This window comes from Pinus tabuliformis, chromosome 7, assembly GCF_031772625.1.
Source record: "Pinus tabuliformis cultivar Carrire ecotype Pingquan chromosome 7, CPIR1, whole genome shotgun sequence".
Classification (NCBI taxonomy): Eukaryota; Viridiplantae; Streptophyta; class Pinopsida; order Pinales; family Pinaceae; genus Pinus; species Pinus tabuliformis.
Genome location: NC_142293.1, coordinates 1,482,322,972 through 1,482,344,365, shown reverse-complemented (window position 1 = coordinate 1,482,344,365; position 21,394 = coordinate 1,482,322,972). Strand labels below are relative to the sequence as shown.

The 21,394-nt window shown below is 35.9% G+C and overlaps 1 protein-coding gene across 1 annotated transcript; it reads right to left on the bottom strand.

Annotated features, from left to right (window-relative positions):
* Window positions 1-15,256: 15,256 nt before the first annotated feature.
* LOC149253442 (F-box protein SKIP2-like) lies at window positions 15,257-17,001 on the bottom strand. The gene has a single exon (XM_089454481.1). The coding sequence runs from the start codon at window positions 16,964-16,966 to the stop codon at window positions 15,257-15,259; it is 1,710 nt and encodes a 569-aa protein (XP_089310607.1). The 5' UTR covers window positions 16,967-17,001.
* Between the last annotated feature and the right edge of the window lie 4,393 nt (window positions 17,002-21,394).

Here is a 21,394-nt window from a genome sequence, read left to right as displayed (position 1 = left end):
AATGGGAAGAAGAAGAGAGAAAAACATGGCTTCATGACCGAGAAGAGGACATCACTTCAGAAGCTTGGCATGACAGGGAGGCCACCAGGGCCATCAAAGATGAGGAGATAGATTAGTTTCTCAGAGGATGAGCAACACTTTCAGTAGGGGGGTGATGATGAGCCCCAAAAATGGATAAATATATGGGCTCATTTAGCCTCCTAATTCGACATAATCCACCATTCTCATTAGTTTATTGCATGTTTTTTATTATATTTATGCTAATAGAGTGAACTGGGTTAGTCATTATGCCAACAAGTCTAATGGGTGCTTTGTGCAGATTTTTAGTCAATTTTGAGACAAAATCAAAGGTTTTAATGAGCACTTGGCAGCCAAATTCGTGGAAGAACAAGGGAAAGGATTTGTAGGAAGGTGTCCCCTTCATTTATGGGCCCTTACCTCGAATTCTCCACCATCAGATCGAAGTTCAAGGGCCACCAAATCGATTATCACAAGGGCAGCCGAGCAAGTGCTAGTAAAAGTGTTGTTAACTACAAGTTTTGGCAGTTGAGTTCCTAAAGTTTAGGAGGGCTGTTGGGGTCCTCAATTTGTATAAATAAGAGGGCTTAAGGCCTCATTTCAGTTAGTCACTTTGTAGGCAAAAGTTAGCTAGTTTGTAGTTCGATTTTTAGTCATTTTTTAGGCACTAGTTTAGCTCTGCATTTCAGCACATTTTCAAGTTTTCCTTGTGGACAGTTTTTGGAATGTAACTATTCTTTTGATCAATAAAGATGAATCCAGCTTTTCACCAGCTCTAAATCTCTCTTAGGAGGCTATAGCTCTTGGGGTTGGGCCCATCTCAAGTGCCCAGTACCTCCTTTGTTTATCTTTATGTGTTTTTGCTGCATTCTTAAAATAAAATCTGCTATTTAGATTTAAATCTTGTTTTGTTGTTTAGGTTGCTTTTGATGATTAAAATGGATTTTCATGTTCAGATTGATTTGATAGGTTAATAACAGAGAAGATCCTCAGAAAAGGGCCATCAAGCACCTCTGATTTCACCTATCCCTCAGTGGGATCAGGAGCTGGGATCAAGGTGACCTTGCTGCCACCAAAAACACTATCTTTGCTTCGCCATGCAACCATTAGTGTTTGATTTTTATTTGCAGAAGTTGGTTACATGTTCAGATTCTTGATTGCTTCGTTGCATAGTTAGTATACATGGTTTCAGTGCAAATAAACTTATGTTCCATTTCTTTGCTGTTATCTAGGTCAGATTAGGTCAAAGTAATTAGCTTCTTGATTTCCCAAGTCTTCATTTGTCTAATTTGAAAAACAACTTGCAGAGCACCTGTTATCCTTCTTTATTTGCCCATTCTCCATCAATCCCACCTGCTTCATCCTCTGACTCGGATTCTTGCTTTGCGTTCGCCATTTACTCACTTTTCCCTAATTCCCATATTTTTGTGCAACATTGCTTCTCTTATCTTTGAACCAACCCAATCGCCTTAGCCACTCTTCAGCCTCATTCACCAAGTCTTGGACATCCTCACACCCCTATCTCACCTCCATACCCACTCCTTCATCTTTCTTCCTCCATCCATCCTCCAAAATCCCATTTCTGAACATCCTGTAGAAAAATTATAGAACATCATGTAGAAATTCCAAAACATCCTGTAGAACCCCTGCAGACTTCCTGTAGAAGCTCACGAATGAGGTTTCTTGATAGCCAAACTCTGTGAAACTCTCTGGAAGGGTGTTAGGGACCCCTTAGGCCCTCTCTGAACCTTCCCAACCTCCTCCAAGCATTTCCTCTCACCAATCCACCTCTGCACAGTAAAAAACAGTTAAATCGCATGCATGATAATTCTGACAACTTATTCAAAAATACAAAAAGATGTTTTTTTCAGATGTTACTATAGAAGTAGCTTAAACACCTGCATTTTACCTTCCTAGAAGTCAATGGCATCTCTTTTAGTAGCTTGCATCGTCTTTCTTGCATCAGTAGGGCTAGCTGGTAAAATTAGGGTTTGCTAGGGTTTACGTTTCCTTTCAGCTTTCCATTTTCTTTCTGCAAGTAGATTAGCCTTATTTGAGTTAGCTTTCGTCCATCAGTTAAAAAGCTTCTTCTAAGTGCTCATAGAAGTTGGCTTAAGCTCCTAGCGAACTTGTGCCAGCTGACCAAGTGACAGCCGCGGCAAGAGCTAGTACTTGTGCATACAGCACTGTCGCTTCCAAGTTTGTTACGAACTACCGGGTTGATAAAATTAAAGAAGGGAGTTCCAAGAGTTGTAGCATTATTGCTGCAATACTGGGGCTCACCACTCTGTCAGAGTGGTTGGAGATGGCCAATCTCGAATGACTTGGATCTTGGCTGGATCCACATGCACCCCCCGTTCATCAATAATGTATCCCATATACTGAACTTGGGTCATGCCAAAAGTGCATTTCTCCAAATTGTCACATAGCTTGTGTTGCCGCAGTGTTTGGAGAACCTGTCGGATGTGGTGGAGGTGCTCTTCCCAACTCTGGCTGAAGATTAGGATGTCATCCATGTATACCACTACAAAAGAGTTGGTGAATAGCTGGTTGTAGGAGAATTCATCAACCCGAAAGGCATAACCAACCATTTGAAAAGGACCTCCTTGGCTTTGAAGGTAGTCTCCCACACATCGGAGGGTTCGATTGGTAGCTGGTGATATCCTGACTTTAAGTCGATCTTGCTGAAATATTTTTCCCCCTTTAGTTGGTCCAGAAGGTCATCAATCTGTGGGATCAGGTACCTATTCCAGATAGTGATCTTGTTCAGCGCCCAATAGTCAATACAGAGTCTCCAAGTCCCATCCTTCTTCTGTACCAACACGATCAGGCTCCCATGGGATGATGAACTCAATCAGATGTGACCTTTCTGCAGTAGCTCCTGAGTCTATCTCTTGATTTCGTCGTTCTCCAGAACGGAGTGCCAATAGATTGGTCCATTGGGTAGTGGCGCACCTAGGGTCAGATCGATGAGTGCTTGACCTGATAGTGCAAAGACACCCCTGTGGGGAAGGTGAAGATGTCCTCCTACTCCTCCATGACCTTGTCCATCTATTGTTTTCATTCAGAGGGGCCCTGTTTGGAGGTCATGGCCACCATCTTCTTCTTTCCCTGAGGGCGTATCATCATAAAAACAAATTTTCCATTTTTTCAAATGAGCTTACTGCATTGTTTTGCAGTAACCAAAGAGATGGTAGTAGGCGGTGCTACCTCCGGTATCTTGTACAACTTATTTCCCAAAGTAACAATAACATCGCGAGACCTTGACTCATACACAACATGTCGCTTCCACAAGTACGGTTGGCCTAATAATACATCACAAAAATCAAGGGGGGGAACGTCGCATATTACCTCATCCTTGAAGGGCGTGATGTTGTATGGAAGGCAATACTGTTGGCTCATGAGAAGATATCATCCTTGGTGAAGACACCCGATGGTGCATGGCTGGGGATGTGTTGTGGTCGATAAGCCTAGCTGCTTCACGACCTCTGCCGAAATGAGGTTCTTTTGGCTTCCACTATTGAAAATGAACTGTAGTGGGGAACCCTTTACCCACATCTGGGAGTGGAAGCGAAACTCCTCCTCCTCTGGATCTTTGGGTTCCTCCTTCTAGATCTTCATGGTGGTGACGATGGCGTTAGGCTTTGCATCAATAATCTACTTCCCTTTGCCATTCCCCTTGTCGGGTTCTGACTCAGAGTCAGAGAAGCCTTTAGCTTGGCCCCTAGTGACCACTTGGACCGACACTCACTTGTGTTGCGAGTGGAGCTCTTATGGAACTCACACCACCTTCCCGTGTCCTTCTTTGACTTCATGGTGTTGTTCTTTGCTTGCGGCTTCAGAAGGTTCTCTTGGGCCACCCTGCCATGGATGTTTCCTTTGTTCTATGGTTTGGAGGCACCTTTCCCTTGTTTCAGATTCGCGGATCCAAAGTCTCATTTATTTTGTTTAAACTTCTGCTCGATCTTAGCAGCATATCAGTACGTCGTGTCGAGCAAGGAGATGTCTAGGAACTCGATCTCGTCCTGGATGTACTTGTGTAGGAAGCCATGGTATTTGAGTACCAAATGCTGCTCAGAATCCTTGATACCCAACTTTGTGTGAAGGGTATGAAAAATATTGGTAAAATCCAACATGTCTTGGTCCCTTCCCTGCCGCAGCATGATCTACTTTATGTATTTATCCTCATAGCATCTCACAGGGTAGTACTTCTCCTTAATGGCATCCGGGAATGAATTCCAAGTGGGTATGGCTGAAAACAGTGGGGCCATACTTTCATCCTTCTGCTCATGGTAGGTTTCCCACAAGTCCTTGACATGCGGGGGGGGGCACGCTTTGAGAAGAGCGAAAGTAATATTTTCCCGCCCGGAAAAATCATGAACATAAAATACCCTTCTAGCTTATTTAACCGTTTATCGACAACGTCTGCATCTATCTGACCCTCAAATATGGGAATTTCAAAGTTAACTTGTACCTTAAAGGGTGTGGCACTTCCAGAGTATCTATTGGAAGTAGACGTGTCACCCCTGGGTAGCCGCTGAAGGATGTGGGAAAAGTTGTCCATCATCGTGTTCCTTTGTCGCTCGAGGGCCTCTTCGAGCAAGATTTTGATAGGACCTCCTGCCGCCTCGTCTTTCTTTTCATCCACCATGGGAGGCCGTCGGGATTTGCGAGGCTGGTCTTGCAAAGGTTCGACCAATTCAAGCCCTAACTCCTTATATCCCGACCTCATTGGCGACATGCAAAGAAAAACAGAGAAAGAGCAGACCGCTTTAACACCACTGATCTGGATTTAAACAGGAATGCAACAATCTACAGACATAACCATAAATACAAAGATGCACCAGAAATAATACTTCATTTCATTAATGTAAAATACTAAAATATGCTTACAAACAGAAGTGGAAATAAAATAGCTCAGGTGATGGTAGCTTATCTCTGAGAAGAGATGTCACGGCTACATCCTCTAAACTGCATTACAATGAGGCTCAAGGGCCTTTTTACTATTGAAAAATAAGAGCAAACCCTAAACAACCAAAACCCTAAACCGAGGAGATGTAACACTAAGCGTTTATGGGCCCTGTTGGGGTTAGTTGGATAGCCAACTTCCCTAGGTCGTGACTTGGTCATATTATCTCCATTTGACTCGCATGATACCCCATTGGAAATATCTCTTCCAGGAATACGACGAAAAAGATGTTTCTTTTAACCTACCATTGGTGGTAGATTTCCAAAAAAACGTCGTTTAGGGCCTCAAAATGGCTCCGGAAGTTTAGGACCCAAAAAACAGCTAAAAATAGTAAATTGTGCTACAATTAAGGAAACTGAAAAACTGAAAGAAACAATGGTGGGGGTCCAAGTGGAATTGGTGGGTGACCACCAATATCCACCTAGATCATGCGTTTTGGGGAACTGAAGTTGCAAGTAATTCATTCATTACCCACCTTTTTTATGTGAATGTCAACATCTTGATTTTTGGCAATAGGTCCAGAAAAGATTTGCAGTCTCCAAAAGAAGCCTTGGAACTCTTTCAAAAATCTACAGGTATAATTATAAATATTTAGAAGTAAACACTCAAATATGATGGACTATCTCAGAGAGAAATTCTAAGGGCACAGAGATTTCTACATTTTGAGGAGAATTCGTTTAGGGAAAGTTTCAAATATCTTAGGTTTCATTTAAAAACTAATTCATATAAGAAGGTGGATTGGATGTCGCTTCTAGAAAAGGTAGATAAGAGTATTGGACAATAGAACTTCAAGTGGCTCGCGAGGGCAGGAAGATTGGTTCTGATCAAATTTATGTAACAGGAAATTCCAGTCTATTGGATGGCTCTCACATGTGTCCTCAAAGGAATTCTTCAAGACGTTAGGAAGTTATACAAGATAATTTTATGGGCAAGGGCCAAGGGAGAAGATGTTCTACCATGGGTCACATGGGATATGATCGCCCTACCAAAATCATGGGGAGGATGGGAGCTAAAAAAATTACCAAATTTTGCAAGATATTTTTCAGCCAAATCAAGATGGAGAATCTGCACAACAAAAAATATTTGGACTATATTGGTGACCATAGTGTATATTCTCCCCATTTGTGTAGAAGAATGGATAAGGAAGTCGAATAAAAGAGTACCAAACTCGTCAGCAATCTGGAAAGTGGCAACAAAATCATTTAATTCAGTTGGAATGGGTTTGGCTTGACATGTAGGCAATGGAGAAAAATCCCAAATTAGCATTGACTCAGAGATGGTGGCATGTAAAAATGAACAGGGGATAAAATTTTTAAGCCAGGCTATGGATGAAGAAAAGACTTCCTTCTGGTCCCAGGGGTGGAAGAATGTAGGTCAACTTAGTCTAAATGGAGAGTTCGCGAGACTTTCACAAGACTATATTGCAGTTATCTAAAGATCACATTTCCTAATCAAATACCATGAAGATTCCCTTCACTGGGTCCACACACCCTCAAGTAATTACTCTCCCAAATATCAATATAGCTTTCAAATTGCATCTCAGATGCAAAATGAAAAAATATAGTGGTGGAAAAAAATATGGAAGCTTGCATGCCCAACTAAATCTGGGCTATTTCTTTGGTACATTATCAGAGGTATAATCCCAAAATGGGATAACCTTAAAAAAATATAAAAGCAGGACCCTGGATGGTGCATCTTATTCAAATATGTGGAAGAATTGGTCAACCATATTTTCTTACATTTTTCTTTGTCTTCCATCATCTTAGAGATCACAAAATAAATGTTGGGATGTAACCTGGATTGGAGAGCAAAAAACATTGAGGAAGCCTAGCAAACATCGTCATAATTAGCACATGATGAAAATTTCAGGAAAATCCCCCCCATGCTCTATTGCGACATCTGGTTAGGTAGGAAGAAAGTTGTATTTTGAAACTGAGCCACTAACCCTACTTTCATTGCCTTAGAAATCATTGTGATCTACTCACTACATCCTTTGAAATAGTCGATTATAGCTCCCTAGACTGTAGTTGAGGAGGAAATTAATTACCAAATTCCATGGACATACTTTGACAGAGAAACAAATGAAAATGTTTTATGCAGAGGAGGGATTATCCTTCACCTTAGTAGACAACACCTCGTGAAGTCCAAACTAGGCCTAGGGAGAGGCACAAATAAGTACACATAGTTACTATCCATAAAAGTTTTGTTATGTTGGGCATGGAACTTGGAATGAAGGTCCTTACATATGTTTTGAGACTACTTAAATGTGTTCAATTGGTTTAATGTTGTCCAAAGATTTCATAACCATATATTGTTACTTATTCTAGAGGAAATTCAACTATTAAAACAATATTTTGATTATTTAACTTGTTTCCACATCTATAGGGAACATAATATACATGTAGACCTTCTATCTAGGTAGGGTGCTTGATAGGTGTTGGGCGTATGGCAGGTTAGTGACCATATAGAGGGGGCAGTGCAAACTTATCCACATCAGCCTTTCATTGACATATAAAGTCTTCCGTTACGGTTTAATATGGTTTTATCTCAATGAACAACTTTTACTTTTATCATGTCAGTCTATCATATATGAAGGAGATGTATAAAAATACTTTTCCTATATCAGATACTTATATGACTGATCAATCCTAAATATTTTGATTAGACATTTTTCATGAGGAGGTTAATTTGCCTCATTCTCTCATATATCTATGTGTTGTCTTTATGGAAAAAACTTCTTTTTTTTCTCGTTTTTTATCTTTTAGAACAACAGAAGAAATGTTTTTTTCATGTGCACGTGTAACTTTTTATCTCTTAGTAAAAGGTTATGATTCTTTTGTAGACCAAAAAATAAATAAATAAATAAAACTTTTAATTTTTGCAATACTTTACAATAAAAAAATTAAAAGTTTTAAATTAAAGAAAGACTTTAAGGAACAAGAAGAATAACCGTTTTGACTTATTGTTTTACTCCATATGCAAGGAAGAAAACATTAATTGTTTTTTCATAAAATAATAATTTATTAAACATATATAAAAATAACACTCTTCCTCTTAGTTGTTGAGGATTTAAGTATGGCTTTGCTGGATGCTAGAAGGAGACGACCTTTAAAAGGAATTGAAATCTTTAGGACATGCTCTATATCACATCTTTTATTTACCGATGATATCGTTTTTTTCTAGCCTTGGAATACGGCAATGTACATGCATTGAATTAAAATCTAGACTCCTTCTCACATGCCACAAGCATGATTATAAGCTAAGAGAAATATTCCTTATGTGGGAATGCTTTGTACCTTCAATATTTAGAGTTGGTGTAGGGAATTGTTCAAAATCCTTCCTCCCCATTAGGTAATCCTATGAAATAACTTGTGTTTTTCCAAAAACCAAATAACTACAAAAAGCAAGATTTCTCTTAGATTATAGAAAAAGTGGAGACTAGAATAAGGATCTAGAGCAACATATGGTTATCAAGGGAAGGTAGGATTATTTTATGTAAGTTTGTTATGGAGGTCATTCTATCCTACTGGACCTCATTATCCTAGATCCCCGAGGATATGATTGAGAAAATAAAATAAATCTCAATGAGATTCCTTTGGGTAGGGTAACTAGAGAAGAGACCCTTTTCTTTAACGACTTGGACATCCATTTCTCACCCAAAAGCTTTGGGAGGTTGGGGCTTCAAATACCTTACCTTTTTTATGAAATTCATGGCACCTAAAGGAGCATGGAAAATCATCCAGGAACAGGGCCTATAGTCATAGGTAATCATAAACAAATTAATCTCCCTAAGATATGTAACAAATTCTCTCAGGGAGCTAAGGAAAGCATCTAATAATGGATATTGTTTGGAAAACGATCATTATTTATTTGGAAATCATTATGAGAGGCCTTAGATGGAGGACGAGAGGTGGATTTAAACATCTTATAGGTGGGGAATTATGGATAAACTACATGGATAAGCACATTCTATCAACTGAGCTTATCCAATTCCTCAATGAAAGAGGATATTTCTATATTCAACATATTTCCATGAGAACGGAAATATTTAGCCCTCATACTTGGTTAAGGGCTCAAGATTTGTATTTAGAGGGTGCACAGGCCAAGGAATGGACAAGATATACTACATTTTCGATTCAATTTTTTGTGTCTATATCCCTTACCGAGGACCATCTGATATGGTCTTTGGCTCCCACCAACATGTGGTCCAAAAAATGGATACCTCTTGATGATAATGTCTCCTAATGGTCTCCCCGATTTATGGTGGGAAAATAAATTATGGAAACTAAAACTCCCACCAAAATCAAAACTTTACATGTGGCTACTTGTAAGGAATAAGGCCCCCACCTAGGATATCCTCCAAAAGGACTCCTTTTATGGTCCTAATAGTTGTCCACTCTATTTTTCTAATAGTGAATCAATCTCACACATTTTTATTCAGTTCCCTTTCTCCATAGGTGTATAGAATTAAATTCATAAAAGCACCAAAGAAATACCAATGGGATGGCCCCGTAGTGGAGTATTGTCTAAAGGCATGGCTTGATAAATAACTCAATGGTACATTGAAATTCCCCCCTAGTAATCTGTTGGGGAATATGGATAGAAATAAATGGAGCCATCTTTGAGGAGTGAGGACAATCATCTATTTGTGTGGTATGCAATAGTCTAGCCTTGGAAGACTCCATGCTTAGGGGCCTATGTGTCCAAAAAACCACCCCCATGTAGCACTTTCAATCTCCAATGAAAGACCTTGGGAATTCTTCGATTGTGGTGCTTAGCACACCCTCTCCATAAGGGTAGAAGGGGGGAACTTTAACTCTCTAATTCAAACTTATACTCATTTTCCTACAATCTTGGGGTATCAACAAATAATCACGTTGATTTATCTGCCCTCAAACTTCTTTTGCAACAAGTTGAATACCTTGATATCACAATTCTGAACATATATGGAGATTCTATGAATATGGTGAAATAGATGAATGGGAAATCAAAGCTGAAAATTGCACACTTCTTCCTCTCTACTAGAACTATTGTACACATATCAAGACATTTTACTTACATATCTTTTTGTCATTTCTATAGGTTAAGCCACTAAGAATCTAATGCACTTTTAGAAATAGGTCTAGCACTAACACAAGGCCAATGGGAATTCCAAGAAACAAAACAGGGCATAAGTATCCACATTTACAGGACCAAAAGATTGAAAATCAAATCGTATTAATTAGTTTTTTGGACTGCAACTATGTGATATTTATTTTTCTATGATAGGAAAATTTTGAAGGACAAATATATTTAGTGGACTATGGAGGTCAATTTAGTGTACCCTGTGCTAAGTGATAGGTCTCCTCTAATGATATACGAGTGGTCCCCATTATATATCTGTGGATACAAAGCATAATGATATACGGGTGCTCCCCATTATATATCTGTGGATACAAAGCATACAACTAATGTCAAAGAGATCCCACCATTTTTTTGAAATTTCGATTTGTGATATAAAGTGGGCAGAGAATGTTCACTTAATTTTTCTAAAGTTCTTTGTAGATCAAAATTGATTGGAGATAGTTTGATGACAGATAGTGATGAAAAACTTTGTATATGAATTAGCATAATTCGTTGGAATTCAATGAGATATAAATAATTAGAATACACATGTGTATGTGAAATGGTATAACGCATTGAGTTTTGCCTTTGACTAGGTATTAGTTTGTTTTTTGCCAAAAAAATATAACGCTTACCTATGGTTTAACATTAGGAATTCAATTTTTATTATTATTTAAATTTATTTATTTATAACGTGATTGGTTGAGATATTATTATGGGTTCTTTAGTAACTTCCATTTCTACTAGTTACTAATTTTTTGTCTTTATTTTTATTTCCATTTTATTTAATTTTTTGATTTTTTCTTTTTGTTTTTTCTATTATTTATATTTTCATGAATTATATCTTTTTCACAATATTTTCAATTTAAGGTGACTTATTATTATATTGAAAACATATTTTAATCAATTTAATTATAAACAATTATATATATATATATATATATATATATATAAAGCACACACATATAGATAAATCTATGTTAATATAAACAGTATTAGTCATATTTTTTACTTTTAGGTGTTGACATTCAATAATACAATATTTTATTAATTGTTTTATTTTTGTCATGAAATCTTTATCTTTGTTATTTTTCTTCAATTAAGTTATATTTAAACTCTTGTTTACTGTATACATAAAATACAAATTTTTTTTTCCTTTGGTGCGTGTGTGTGTGTATATATATATATATATATTCACAAATTTAAATTAGATTTAAAAATAAAAAACTTGTTATCCACCAGCAAGCAAATTAGATTTCTTTTAAATATAATTATACATTATTATATATATTATATTTATAAAACAAATTAATATAAATATAAATTAACATTTACAAATTTTTTTAATTTATGTTGAAATAAAATACTTATTAAAAGAAATATAAAAATATATATTGAGTCCACATTTGACTCTACATCAAAATAAAAAATTATATTCTTGGCCAGGGGAAAAAAATACATATTCACCCTCTTTCACCCTAAATACATATACACCTCAAAGTTCAAGTCTTAGTATGAAGATTATAGTAAGAAAAAGAAAGAAAAAGGAAAGAAAACTTAAAAAGGAAAAAAATAAAAAGAAAAATGATTAAACAAAGTACAAAGAAGAAGAAGAAAAAAAAAAAAATTGGTAAAAAAGAGTTTAAAAAATCTTATAATAACAATGCAAATTGCATCGAAAAAAAAATAAGAGTAGAAAAAATTCAACTCTATTTTTCTTACCATGCAATCTATATATATATATATATATAAAGATGAAAATCCATATTCATAAATTTAAATTAGACTTAAAAAAGTAAAAAACTTGTTACCCACAAGCAAACAAATTAGATTTCTTTTAAATAAATTATACATTATTTGTAATGCTTAGCAGGACCGTCTATTTTCTATTATATATATAAGGCAAATTTACACCATACAGTTTTACCTAGTGGCCTCAACTCGCCCCGAGGGGAAACTAAGTCAATTGGCCATCGGTCAGCATTATACACCATCCAAAAACATAACTTCTTTAGTCTTTCTAGCAAGGCTAGGTAAGTTTCAGTCTCATGACCACAAGCTGTATAACTATGACAATTAACATAAACAAATGGAAATTTAAATGCTATCTGCATAAACAAAAACTAAATACAGGAAGACTAATCTTTCTTGACATTCTACTCATCAGATATTAAGGCTACTGGGGCAGGATCATCAACAGTTACTTCTGGCATTCCGAACAGCTCCACAATGTAAGGGATGTGTCGGTCAATATGGTCCATCCTAATGTCCTGTTTGTGCAGCTGGAATAGGATCTTCTCCATGTCTTTTTTGTAGTTGAGAAGGCCCTACATTGTAACTACCATCCCCACAAAAATTTGCTCCATTGATTTGCCTAGCAGGCTTTTCATCAGAAAATACAGGTACAGGGTGTCCTTGAATTGTGTAATTGGCCTCTTGTGGTCCATGGGTGAGGCACCATTGTTCTCCAGACTTCTATTTCATCATCCAGTTCCAGTTCATTCTTTACCTTGTCTTCCCAATCGTCTATCAACTTTCGGATACCCTCATCTCTTTCCTCCTTGTATGTCGCGGCTGCCTCAGCTATGAAGTGCTTGGTGGACTTACGGCCCCTGTGACCTTCCATCATGCTTGGTCGTTTGGTTGCCCGGGGTTCCGAGCCCTTATTGCCGCGGCCATGACCACGTCTTTCTTGAGCCATACCTTGTCGAATTGTAACCTATATACATTTCAACATTGTTAGTTGCACTAAATCATTCATCTCAACACAACACAATTGCAATAACCATACTTCGCTGCCATGCCTAACCTGCGACAAGAAAAGGTATCCCTGTGCCTATAGGTGGCTAATGGAAGTGGGATTCAAGCAAGATTCCCCTGGTTTATTTCCATGCCTCTCGCCCTTGCCAAGGTTTGGAGATTGGTCACCCCCTTGCGGCCATGACCTAGCTCTCAGACCTGTCTGGAGCCAGGGATTGCTAGTGCTATCATACCCACAAACCCTTGCCTCTACCGACAATTTTCTATCCACTTTCTGCTCACCTCTCTGCCTCTCAAGCCACCTAGGGTCCCTGTCTACTCTCGTATGGTTCTGCCTTGACATTTGCTCAGGTTCGCTCAGCCAATTTCCCACCCTGCTAGCGTCCCAACCCCCTGCCTGCAACTCTCCCTTGCCTCGCTCAGCTACACACAGTCGCCCAAGCGGGGCTTGCCCATTAATCCCTATGCCCTCAGGCTGGTCGTTCAGGTCAGGTCTTGTTTCTAAGCTCCGCTCGGTATCAATCATGCCATAGCCCCATCTTTTGCTTGAAAGAAAAATAAAAATAGCACAGAGCCGAGCCATAGCTTCCCCTTGCCTTCCCTGGCTCATCCTTGGCTGGGCTAAGCCTCGTTGGGGTGGCCTCACGCCTCTCCCTCCTCCCCAGCGACTCTCCCACCACCTCATGGAATTTCCCCTTAAACCCGGCGAGAACTTATGAATTGAATGAAGCCAGGACCAGTCTACATACCTGAGAGTCGACACTTGCCCGCCGACTTGTTTGCTTTGCCTCCCTTCCGCTTTGCAGTTCTTGCCTTCTCCACTATACCATTCACCTTCACTGCATGTCGAATGCCTCTTCCCACACTGCCACCTTCCCTTATGTCGCGCTCTACCACCTTGCCAGCCCACCTCCCATGCATTCAAGGTAGAAGACACCACACTCCCTGCCTTGAGCATGTGGGATGCCGCTGTAATGAATTCTATTGTACTGACCATATCAACTCAAGCCTGGTGCCTCTAACACTGCCGTCAGAGAGAAATATAATTATACAATTATATTTATAAAATAAATTAATATTAATATAAACTAACATTTACAAATTTGTTAAATTATATTGAAATAAAATACTTATTAAAAGAAAAATAAAAATATACATTAAGTCCACATTTGACTCTACATCGAAATTAAAATTATATTCTTGGCGAGGGAAAAAAAGAGAAAACAAATCAACCTGAGAGATGATAAAACGAATCTATTTGCGGTCTCCGTGTATTGTTTTAAATGAAATTTTTATGCTGACCTAAATGTTTGTAAGATTTCCTTTTAGAAGCCATCAGCATATAATTCACAGGATTTTGAATACCTTTTTAAATAGGAAAGAATGCCCCTTTTTTGTGCTAGAATGAAAACCTGATATTATAAACTTTTGTTTTGTTGGTTTGTCTTTTAGTTTTTTTTTTTTCTAATTAACTAATAAAATAGATTTAAATCAACCATTATTAAAAATGTATATTTTAATATTAAATTTTAAAAATTTAAAAATAATAGAGTTTTTAAATTGTTAAATTGCAATAGTATAATATTCAAATTAATTTATGTGTTTAAAAATACTTTTTAAATAATAAAAATTATAATTTTAATCAAAATTATATTATATATTATTAAAAATAAAATTATATATATATATATATATATATATTATGACATCCATTTGTAAGTGGAAATGAATTACTCTTTTAAAACTTATTTTGGTCAATATATTACATTCCAGGTTCATATTACATTTTGTTACACATTTAAGGGACAGTCTATTTGGGTTATATTTTGGATAATTTTTTGGTATAGTATCTGGTTTAATTTGTTCAAAATCTACTCTCCACAATTAAAAAGCTAAAAGATTTTCAGGGTGCTAATTGCATATTTATAGCAAAAAAAACCATTTTAAACAACAACAAAAAATAATTTGAACAAAAATAAATGATTTAGCTACATGGTTTTCAAAATGCTAAATCCATATATACAAAGTAAAACCCATTTCAAATAAAAAAATAAGATGAGGAATATGATTTAAAAATCCAAGCCTACGCAAAGCCTCATGAGAAATACTTATTATTCTATTTACATCTTTCCTAAACCAGCCATATATATTGGGTATTTAATGTCCTCAGAGCAGCACGCGACTTAACGCGATAACACTGGAGCGGGCAAATTCAGCATTAAATAATATTTATTCGCTCCTGTGTTATCGGGCTAAGTTGCGAAATACCCAATATATGGCTGGTTAGCTCCAGCCTTTCCTAACTGCTGATACAACAAATACATATAATTACCATTCTGGAATTATCAGTAAATCATTGTCTTCATTCTGGTGCGCCGTTGAAGCAATGGCTTGTGACCACGATTCTTATATCGGTTCGTCATCGTCTAGTAATCGTACCACGCAACATTGTTTTCTCAGCTCGTCTACTATTGCTGTGCCCTCGAATCGATGACTTATGACCATGGATCGAATCCGCTTACATGATAATGCTATTATACCCAAACCAGGACCTTGAATTCCTGCACAATGATAAATTTCCAGAGACCGTAACATACTGCAACACGCAAGATTGGCTAATCCATCATCTGTGATCCTTGTCGATACTAAGGTTAGATGACACAACTTACTGCAGCTCGTAGCAAGAAAGCCAAGTCCCTCGTCTGTCACAAAATTGCAATTGGTGACATCAAGATATTCTAATGCTCTGAAATTTGTGAGGATCTTTAAATTACTGATATTTGTGCACCAAACCAGGCTCAAATGCCTTATCATTTTGGCACCACTTGCTATAGTAGCCAAGCTTAAATCATCTACTGCTGTAAAACTGAGATCCAGAATTTGCAGATTACTACAGAGACCAATTGCAGAGAAGCCCTTTGAAGTTTGTACTAAGCACCCATTGAGATTGATTCTTTCAAGCTTGCTGTTGGAAAGAAGTAGAGTTTCCAATTCTGCATCTGTGACCAACGATGCTGACCTGAGTGAGAACTCCTTCAATTCCATCCCACTGAAATTTAACAGAGCCAGACATTTCCCATCACTATGGAAGCCATCGAGTGCAAGTGATGTTAGAGCCTTGCAATCCATTATATGAAGCAAGGCAGACTCCGTCAATAGCTTAGCTACCAAACAAAGCTTCTCAAGCTTTCTACAGTTCTGTATAATCATGAGTAGAGCAGCATCATTTAAAGGAGAGGACCAGTTGAAATACACAAACTCCTTCAGATTTTTGTTTGCTGCAACAATGGTTGCTAACGAATAATCAGGACAGGCTTGTTGATCCCCGTATGTATGAATAGACAGAGCAATCAAAGTTGATAACCCTGACAGCTCTCTCAGGTTCCCCTTCAGGAACTTCAAAGACAATATCTGGAGATGTAAGCAGTGGGTAGCCAGAGACCTGAGGGCCGAGGTAATGTCGATGGAATGAGTACCAGGAACGTAGTCCCCAAAATCTAGAGAGAATTTCAGAAGCTTTGGACAATTCTTCCCTATCTTGGACAAACCAGAGGCACTGAATCCAAAGAAACCTGTTAGACTCAACTCTTGGATATTCTTGCAATTTCTCAGTGAGTTGAGTGCACCATCCGATAAATTCCTGCAATCCTGAAGATGGATAGACCTAAGCCTCTTACAAATCCTAGCGATGGTCTCCATGCCAGAATCCGTTAAATTGGGTATTGAAGATAAGGTAATCTCCTGGAGCATAGTATAAATTTTCACAAATCCCACAAGTCCTTGATCTGAAATGCATACCTGAGGCTGCTCAGGGCTCCCTAAGGATAATATCAGTAGGCTTTTAAGGGATTCGGAGATCAACTGGAGATCTGAGTCCTGCAATTGATCACAGCATTGATCGAGTTGCAAGTGCTTAACATGTTTGAAGCGGGGAAGGAGAGAAGGCAGGAGTGCAGTCGACCTGACACTGAGCTTGTGGACAGCCCATTCAATTGCGTCGTTCCAGGCTCTGCAGACCATGGACGCCGAGTACCGATCCTGCGGCTCCGACAGCGGTGTTAAGATGAGGGACAACAATCCTCTGTTTCCCATGACAATTTCCATGCTATTCTTCATTGTTAGTTTTGTTCTATGAAAGAAGAAATTTACAGAAAATAATGGTGGTTTGAACAACTGCTAACTACTGCCAGAAACATTGTGGATTTATGTTGAAAAGCTGTAAAACAGAGCTCCCCCTCCCTCCATGGCTCAAGTCAAATGATTTTTCATTGAAACCTATCATCCCTCGGAATCCCTGGCGTTGACTTTAAAAAATTCGGGCATCCTTAAGTCGATTGCAAATTGCCGCGAATACTTGGGGAATCTGCCAGCGATCTCATTCGCCCTGAAATACATTGATCGAAGACCGGTATTAAAAAAACACACCTTTCATGATCATTGGTCATCGCCAAATTCGCTATAAATTGTGTGGGGGCGTGGCGATGGTGTCCAGAGGTGGGATTTAAATGTACTTAGTTATTATATTATTTTAATGTTAAAAGATCTTTAATTATTTACATTTTTTATTCTTTTAATGTAGTTATTGTATTATTTCAATGTCAAAATCTCAATGTTGACATGTTTTATTCATATTGGGAATTAGAAAGTGTGTAATAGAAATATTTTTTCATCTCTCTTTTTTATCGTGATACACATATTTTTTTGAAATATTTTTTCCATTTTTTTTTAATTGTGATACACACTTTTTTTTCTTGTTAAAAATATTATGAAAAATACTACATGTCAACTTTATATTGAACATTTTATTTATGGTAAACAATAATATATTTTTTTCTCTATATATATATATGTATGTATAAAGTTCATATTGTAATATTAGTTAATCGGAATATTCAAATGTTTTATTGAAAGTAGAAAAAAGTTATAGATGAAATTATAATTTTTTAGTATTAATTATTTTATTTTTCTATATAATGTTGATGCAATTATCTTATTACTAAGTACATTGGGTTTATGGTGAACATTGAAATGTTTTTTTTTAATTAATATTTATGTTCAATATTGAAAGATCTTTTGTTATTAATATTTTTTTATGTATTTATTATATTATTTCAATGTCAAAAATACAATATTGATATCGAAATATTTGTAAAAGGAGTCTCATTTTTATTGGGAATAAGAAATCTTGTAATAGAAGCACTTTCTCTATCTCTTTTTTTGTGTGTGTATTTATACACACTTTTTTTGTGATAAATATTATTGAAAAATACTACATCCCACCTACTTAGGAAGCATTTTATTTATGGTACACAATAATATTTTTTTTTGCTTTCTCTCTATATATGTATATTTATGTATCATGTGCATATTGAAATATTAGTTAACTAGGATGTTCCAATATTTTAATGAAAGTACACAATGAATAATAGAAAAATTACTAGCTAGCTCATACTACAAAAAAAAACAAAATACCATAAAATTTCTTTACCATAAAGTTAATATAAAATTATATTACTTAATATGGAAATCAAACCATTTCAAAAGAACAAGAAATGTTACACTCACTTCTTTATTTCTCTATATATAAAGTTAGCATTGAAATTTTTGTTATTATTATATACCTTTTAAATAGTATTGTTAAATGTGTGGTGAGCATGGAATGAATTTTACATCTCCTAGTGATTTGTAACCATTATTATTTTAGATATGTGTAATCTATATGTTGAATAGTAAATTACACATCTCTCTCATATTAAATAGTAGAAAAAAGATATAGATGGAAATATATTTATTATTAATAATAATTACTTTATCACTCAAAATTATATAATTATATTATTATTAAAAATGTTGAAATATTTAATTTAGGATAGACATTAAAGTGTTTTTCTTTAATTAATATTTCTGTTCAATATTTTTTATTATTTTTAATATATTTATTATATTATTACTTTTAATGTAATGTTACTTGACATTATCTCTCCCCTACTAAATTGTAAAGCACTTCTGAAAACAATAAATTTCATACACATTAGAATCCAATTTTAAACCTATAAAATTACGAAGAAATTGATTAATTTTAATTTTCATTAAATATAATTATGTTCTCACAGTAGTCGCTTAGAGACTCGTGGCATTTTCCACATCGCTTCCCCCATACGGCACAACGGAAGGTGTTGGTCCAATTCATTAATATATTTGCGTGATGTTTTATCAATTCGTACAAAGGTTCGATTGGTCGATGATGTACGAATAAGTATGTCTCATACAAATCTATAAAGTTTTGGATTTTAATGATTAAGATAAAAGGTTCATTAAGCATGAAATATAAATAAAAAGGCTAGCGAATGAGTTTCTTATAGTTGATGTCTTCAATTTATATTTATGGTAAGATTTCAATGAAATAAATAGAAGAGAAGAAAATATGGGTATCGAATAAAGTTATAATAATAATAATAAATATAATCGTAAAGTTATCATTTTTTTTAATAAAATAATTGTTTTTATATATATTAAATTTATTATTTTATTTTATTATTTTAAATAGGAAATATATATTTTTAATCATTAAACTTTAAAAAAATAAATAAAAATATTGTAACTATTTTTTTAATTCATATTATTTTTATTGAAATAATTGTGTTAGATATTAGATTAAATCAAGTCAAAATTGTTAGTGCTTATGGTATTGTCAATGGTATTAGGCCCATGGTATTTTAATGAAATATTTTCATATAATGTACAACTAAACAAGAATCTTGGGTAAGAAAGCGAGTGCAATGTAAGATTAATTTTATTGTTTAATTTTTGGTGTATGCTAGGTTATTGTTGGGCATAATATGAGGATATTATGGAGAAATTAAAAAGGGCTAATTTTTCTTATGGAAGGGGCAAATGAAGGACATATTGATTTTAGAGGATTTGTATTTGTCGATTGAAGGAGTAGCAAAGAATCACCCATTGATGATGGACAAAGTCATCACTACAATTAATCAGTATTTGACGTCACTCAAGAGAAGAAAGCAAAAGGGATATGGAAAAAGTTGAATGACCTATATGAGAAGAACATGGCATTGAAAAATCTTCTTGATGAACAAGTTGTACAATCTCAATATGAAGGAGCATTTGAATGAGTTTAATATAATTCCAACTCATCTTGCCTTTGTCAAAATTATTTTGGATGATGAGATTAGAGTCATCTTATTATTGTGTCGTATGTCAGATAGCTCGGAGAAATGGATAGTAGCTATCAGCACTTTAGCACCTAACAAGATGGAACGCGACGGACAACGAGAAGAAAAAAACTTTCTGTAGCCATTACATGAGTTTCAAGTGGAAAACACACAACCACAATTGGTTTGCAGGTCTACTAGACCTCAAAATCTCTCACAATGGTATCTACCCTCAACTTATATTTTTCTAAGTGATGAAAGTAAACCTAATTGCTTTGACGAAGCATGTAAAGTGGAAACTAGCAAAATGTGGAAGAAAGAAATGGACTCCTAGATGAAAAATAAAACATGGGAGTTAGTGAAGGTTCCAAAAGGAAGAAATACCCTACAAAACAAATGGGTATATGTGATTAAACATGAGGGTGAAAAGAAGAAAGAAATATACAAAGCAAGGTTGGTCGGGAAGGGACTTACAAACAAGAAGGCATTGAATTTAAAATGTCATCCATAAGAGTTATTATTGGTTGTGTTGCCTCTTTAGACTTGGAATCTCAAAAAATTATATGTGAAAACAACTTTTCTTCATGGAAAATTAAAGGTGGAAATTTATATCAAACAACCGGAACGATTCAAGGTAAAAGGTAAAGAGAACCTTCTTTGCAGGTTGAAGAAGAAGAGAACCTTCTTTGCAAGTTGAAGAAGAACCTTTATGGGCTTAAACAGACACCTTGCCAATGGTACAAGAAATTTGATTCATTTATGCTAGAGCATGGATTCAAAAGACTAGAGGTTGATCATTGTGTCTACATTAAGAGGAATGACAAATAAAAGTATATTATACCATTGTTATATGTGGATGGTATGCTAATTGTTGGACATCAAAAGAACATGATTAATAACTTGAATAAGGATTTCAGAAGAAAATTTGTAATAAAATATTGAGGTCCAGCAAAACAAATATTGTCATCGGGATTATACGTGACAAAAAAATTAGAAAGTTGTGGTTGTCACAAGAAAAATATATTGAAAAGGCATTAGACATGTTCAATATGAAGGATGGTAAACCAATTTGTACACCCCTAGCATCATACTTCAAACATAGTGTTGGTTTGTCTTTATGATGACAAGAAGGAAGAAATGAGTAAAATCCCTTATGCTTCAGTTGTTGGTAGGTTGATGTATGCCTTGGTAGATATTGCACATTCAGTGGGTGTACTGAGCAGGTCCCTTGCAAATCCAAACAAACAACAATTGCAAACAGTAAATTGGATTTTGAGGTATCTCAAGGGTACTAGTAATTATTGTTTATGTTTCGGTAATAACAATGTTGTTCTTGAAGGTTACATAGATGAAAACATGGCTAGAGATGTTG

Bases quoted from the DNA above. Each gene is read 5' to 3' on its own strand.
- LOC149253442 (XM_089454481.1), bottom strand. From the start codon at position 16,966: ATGAAGAATAGCATGGAAATTGTCATGGGAAACAGAGGATTGTTGTCC.